The sequence below is a fragment of the Chrysochloris asiatica genome, unplaced genomic scaffold, assembly GCF_000296735.1.
Source record: "Chrysochloris asiatica unplaced genomic scaffold, ChrAsi1.0 scaffold00101, whole genome shotgun sequence".
NCBI lineage: Eukaryota > Metazoa > Chordata > Mammalia > Afrosoricida > Chrysochloridae > Chrysochloris > Chrysochloris asiatica.
In genome coordinates this window covers 371,339-377,366 of record NW_006408619.1, presented here as the reverse complement: position 1 = coordinate 377,366, position 6,028 = coordinate 371,339, and the positions used below count along the sequence as shown (strand labels likewise).

At 40.3% G+C, this 6,028-nt stretch overlaps 1 protein-coding gene across 1 annotated transcript in view; it reads left to right on the top strand.

Annotated features, from left to right (window-relative positions):
* The window catches only part of CHD2 (chromodomain helicase DNA binding protein 2), a 148,376-nt gene that overhangs the window by 61,518 nt on the left and 80,830 nt on the right, over positions 1-6,028 (top strand). Inside the window, exons 15-16 of the mRNA XM_006867108.1 lie at positions 344-433; positions 1,458-1,648. Coding sequence (XP_006867170.1) covers positions 344-433; positions 1,458-1,648 — 281 coding nt within the window. The remainder of the gene's footprint in view (positions 1-343; positions 434-1,457; positions 1,649-6,028) is intronic.

Below are 6,028 nucleotides of genomic sequence, written 5' to 3'. Positions count from 1 at the left end.
CTTTTCTATAGGAGACTTCTCTTCTAGGAGATTCCTAAGTTAGTCCCAGTCACCAGGGTTAAATTGCTGAAGAAATGCATTTTCTTGGTCCAATGTGCCATGTGACCAAGTTCTGTAAATTCTGGCACTATAAGATGGTTGCTGCTTTAGACATCAGTCTTTTGATTCTAACTCTTGTTTCTATGTTTTTAGGTCAATTTAGAGTGCGTAAGATACTCACTAAATCGTAGTCAAATTTATTTTTTAATTTGGTATGTTTGTATAGCATCTTTCATAAGACTTGCTGATGACAAGAAAAAGTAAACATAGAACTTATATCTTACTTACCATTTTTTTCTTATAGATACGGGAATATGAATGGATTCATTCCCAAACGAAAAGGCTGAAGTTCAACGCACTTATAACAACCTATGAAATCCTTTTAAAAGATAAGGTGTGTTATTGGTGGCTGAAAGGCTAAATCTTGTACTGTGTGACTTGTTTAAATGACAGGGTTTGTGCCCTGTTACGTTTCTTTTTTTATTTAAAAAATCAAATGAACATACAAAATAAAAAATTCACCTTATGTTGAGACTCTAAATAAAAAACAGAACTTCACCTTAGATTACCTAACCCTGTCAGTGGTATGAAAGGGTGCTCTGGCCAGTCGCTTACCTGACAGTGTAGCAGTCACTGAGCACAAAGGCTCGGCCACCATCTCGGACATTGTGCCATGAGATCACCATTAAGGTGCAGAACAGATGATGTGAATGGTCTTTTTGAGGAAGAAAGACAAATGAAGGTGTTGAAGTGTCTGCTATTTGCAGCTGCTAAGACTTATATGAGGTAGGTAGGGCTCGTTGGTCACAATAAGTGCAAACAAATTCCATTTGGAGGCTCTTGCTGTTTCCACACTTAGAGTTTAAAGTGAAGAATAGGCAAGAGAAGAGTTTTAGTAAGGGAAGAATATAGAATCATGTGATTTTCCTGCCTTGTTTTTGCCAGGATATCACTATTTTTGTTCCTCCATTAGGGCATATAGTGGTTGTTGTTAAATGTCATGGAGTCGGTTCTGACTCACAGCAACCCTGCATGGGATTTCTGATTAGCAGCTGCTAGGTTTGAACTGCTGACCTTGTGGTAAGCAGTCCAGGGCTTATCCTACAATGTCACACCCGAGATGTACCTATACCTTTTAGATGATGATGTGCTTTTCTGAGTAGACACCACTCTCACAACTAGCAGACTACTCAGAAGAGTCCTATTGCACCTAATGTGCAGAAGTCAGTGGAAAAGCAATGGTGGACTAATTTATGAAAAAGTACAACACAGTGCACGATGAACATTAAAAAGAACAAAGCACAAATAACTGTTTGACTATACCTTTGTGATGGTGTTTGTACAGAGATAATTAACACTTGAAAACTTGGTTGGTTCCCTTCTGACCTGGTGGCTCATTCTCTTTTGTTTTTCTTTAGACTGTGCTGGGCAGTATTAACTGGGCCTTTCTGGGAGTGGATGAAGCCCACCGGTTGAAGAATGATGACTCTTTATTATATAAAACTCTGATTGATTTCAAGTCCAACCACAGGCTCCTGATTACGGGGACCCCTCTCCAGAACTCCCTCAAGGAGCTGTGGTCCTTGCTACACTTTATCATGCCAGAGAAGTAAGCCCCCCCTCCCTGTGTGTTTCACACGATGCTGGGGTTAGCTTTGCAGTGCCGGTGCCTTGTTTTCTACCAGTGCTTTTTAGCTTTCTTGGCTAGACCTTCGGGAAACAGATGGCTTGGTTTGGGGAAGCAAAGCATTAAACCATGGCAGGAACAAAAGTAGTCGAATGTTCCATAACAAATGATAGAAGACAGAGTCAGCCAGTTACAGAGGAAACCATGTCACCAACCAAAAGTTTAAATTCCTTAATGCATTTGGGAAAGAATTGTTACGTAAGAAACACTTTTATACCAATTATACAATTATAAAATAACCAAGATAGTTGAAATGAAATATACAAAGTACTCAATCTGACAAACATTTAAAAAAATCTTACTCCCTGGTTAGTGGGTAATAAAACTCCAGCTTCAGGTCTTAAACTTTGAGCTTATTAAAGAATTCTGCAATGTCCTTATTTTCTGTTTGAATAGCTTTTTATGGTAGAGGGTGGTATACGCATTTCTTAAACTTAATACCATTTATTGGTGCTCTGTGACACATAAAAGAAAGCCTTAGTTTGTTACCCGAATTTGGAAGACCTTCGTATTTTACCCCTTGACAACACTAATTTATCTCAGACGGCTCTCAAACCATCATTCATTGTGCCTCAGCCAGCAATTTGCTCATCTGTTCTGTTCCTTAGCATTGCTTTTTCATGTTAGATATGCACTGTCTCCACATCTCCACATCTTCACTACTAAATAGTTTGACCTCACGTATAGGACCACTTCCTTTAAGAGGTTTTCTTAGACCCCTAATTTAAAGGAGCTTTATTCGACATGCTTTTCTTCCTGTTTTATGCTCTGCTGTTGTCAGTGCCACCCAGTCAGTTTGGACACATCGCGACCCTGTATAGGGTTTCCAAGGAGTGGCTCACCACCCTTGTGGTTAGCAGTCTAGTGCTGACCCTACAGTCCATATCAGAGCTACGTGCTCTATAAAGCACCTCTCTTTCCCCTCAGTTTATTTTCTTCCTGGCTTCTGTCATCGAACTATACGTTCAAAACTAACAGGAAATGTTTTTGTTGTTGTTGTTGTTGTTTATCTCTGGATCCACATTGCCTACAATAGTATCTGGCACACAGTAGACATCTTCATTCAACATTATATTTGTTGACTCAATAGGTAAATTCGCCACAGCCAATTATGATAATTTTTCATTCAGAAAGCATTTGTGTGCCTACTTTGTTGTTGTTGTTAAGTTCCCTCGAGTTGGCTCTGATTCATAGTGACTCTGTATATTGTTTGTGAGACTTGTAAATCTTTGTGGGAGCAGAAAGCCTCATCTTTCTCATGCAGAACAGCTGGTGGGCTCGAACCTCCAACCTTGTGATTTGCGGTCCAGTGCTTATCCTACAGAGTCACCATGCTCCCCTGTTGCTAGATGTTGTGTTGTTGTGAAGTGCCGTCAAGGTGGCTCTGACTTCTCCTTACTTGTTGCTTCAGATGAATAGAAACCAATTGTGAGAGCTCTTAAGACTCTCAACACTGTGTCATGAACCGAAGGCAGACCAGAGGCACTAACCTTTGTTTGGCCAGTTAACGGGGCTCTCCCTGAAACCATGACCCTAAACCTCCATACCAAGGATCCAAATAGCAGGAGGTTTTCAGTGTACACTATTTGATCCTTTTTTGTGTGTGTGTGATTTTGTGAATGTATCTAGCACATGACTTTTGCCAGTTCAGCTATTTTCAGGTGTACAACTTCTTGATAACAGTGACAATGATCAGTTGTGTAGCTCTCCCCCTAATCAGTGCTCTGTTTCTCTCTTTGTAACCCCCCTCTTTTCTTCAGACCCCTAGTAACCAATAATGAACTTTGGTCTTGAACACATTCTTTCCTTTTCTTTTTATATAAGTGACGTCATATAATTGTCCTTTTGTGATTGACTGATTTCCCTCAGCATAATGTCTTCCAGGTCTATCCATATTCCATTGTCTGCATGTATGTTTTGTTGATGAATTGATCTGTTGATGGGCATTTATTTAGGTTGTTTCCATGCTTTGGCTGATCTGTTGATGGGCATTTAGGCTGTTTCCATGCTTTGGCTGCAGGGAACAGTGGTGTACCAAGTCTCTTTCTGAGTCTCTGCTTTCAAGTCTTTCAGATCGTTAACCTAGGAGTAGAATTGCTGGGTCACATGGTGGTCCTAATTTGAGCTTTTTGGGGACCACAACACTGTTTCCATAGAAGCTGTATGTTTTGCATTCCCACCAGTGGAAAAGGGTTCCAGGTTCCCCACAATTCTTAGCAACATTTGTCATTTTTTTGTTCACTTAATCTTAACCATTGTAGTGGGATGAAATGCTATCTCATTGTAGTTTTGATTTGCATCTCTTTGATAACTAATGACACTGAGCATTTTTTCATGTGTCTAGTGTCCAGTTGAATGTTGTCTTTGCTAAAATAACTTTATTCAGTTCTTGTTGGATATATGATTTCTGAAGATATTCTCCCAGTAGGTAACTTGCCTTTTTACTTTTTTGATAAGTATTTTGAACAAAAGTTAAACATTTTTATGAGGTCCCATTTACTTAATTTGTCTTTTGGTATTGTGCTTTTGCTCTATTAGATAAATCCGTTGTTAAAAGCCAGGCCTGAAAGTGTTGTCCATACATTTTCTTCTAAGAATTTTATGACATTAATTTTATGACATTTAGATTCTTCATCTATTTTGAATTCGGTTTTGTGTATAGTATGAAACATAGGTTCCATTTCTTTATTCTGCATGTGGAAATCCAGTTTTCACAGCACTATATTAGCGTCTCTTCTTTCCATATCAAGTGGACTTACCACGTGTGTCAGGATCAGGTGACTACACATATGTAGGTTTATTTCTGGGCTCACGCCTGTTCCATTGATGTCATGTGTCTATTGTTAGCCCATCACCGAGCTGTTGTGACGATTATGGCTGTACATAGTATGTTCTAACAGCAAGAAGTGCTCTGTGTTCTTGTCTTTCAACATAGTGGTAGCTGTTTGGGACCTCTTGACTTTCCATATAAAGTTAATGATTGGTTCTGTTTCTGAAAAAAGGGGGCTATTGGAATTTTGATCAGGACTGCATTGAGTATATAGATTACTTTGGGTAGTATTGCATCTTACCAATGTGAAATCCTCCTGTGTTATGAACTTTCAGAACTCCTTTTCATGTACTGAAGTCTTCTTTAATGTCTTTAGAGTTTTAATTGTGTATGCCCTTCACATTCCTGGTTAGAATGATTTCTAATTATTTCACGTTCCTAAATGCTGTTGTAAATGGAATTTTTCCTGGTTTCCCATTTGGATTTCTCATTGAGGGTGTACAGAAACCCACCTGAATTATTATTATTTTTTTAAGTTTTTTTGTGAATTATGTGATAGTTTACGTGGGAGAACATTAGCTTTACATTCATCCTATCGTATATCGCTTCATTGCCATGGTTACAATCCCCTCCATGCATCATCAACCAACCAATGGGTATACCATGCAAGGTTGCCCCTTGGTTGTCAACACACAGCCCCTCTCCTTCTCTGGGCCTAGAGTTCCCAGCCACTCCATCTTTTGACCACATTGTCCTTGCATCCATCTCTGGTGTCACTGTTTCTCTGGGTAGGACCCCGCACTCCGCTCTTCTCCCTTGATGGTCCCTGGGACCTCCGTTCCTGGACTGCAAAGTCATCCACTTCCCTCCTTTCGCTACAAAACATCCACCTTTACATTTCCAACTCTGACAATCAGTCCTGATAACAATTATTCACTATTGTATCACAAGAGACCTATCTGCATCTCCTTTCATTAGCCCCGCCCAGACAGATTGGATACTAATCAGTGGAGATTCTACCTTCCTCCATGCCTTCTGGACCCACCGGATTTTTATTTATTTTGCCCCCTAGAAGTTTTTCTGTGGACTCTAATATTTTCTGTGTGTCTTTCCCAGTCTTGGCTGTCATCTTCACGGAAGTGGATTACCAGCCCTTTACTTCACAGCACAGCTGAGTGGGACAGACTGCCAGTCTGTAGTTTAGCAGGCAGGCAGAGATTGCACCCCCTAGTCATTAACATTTTAGTCTGGAAAATTCTTTGTTGTGCAGTCCTGGTGTGGTGCTGCCGGATAATGCGCTGGACCGCAAGGTCAGTGTGAGCTGCAAGGTCGGCGATTTAGCCTTAACAGCTGCTGGTCGTTATGAGTCGGAACTGACTTGACACCATTAACAACAACAGCTGCTTGTAGATATGAGTCGGAACTGACTTACCAACAACAGCTGCTTGTAGTTATGAGTCGGAACCGACTTACCAACAACAGCTGCTTGTCGTTATGAGTCAGAACCGACTTGACAACACTTACCTACAACA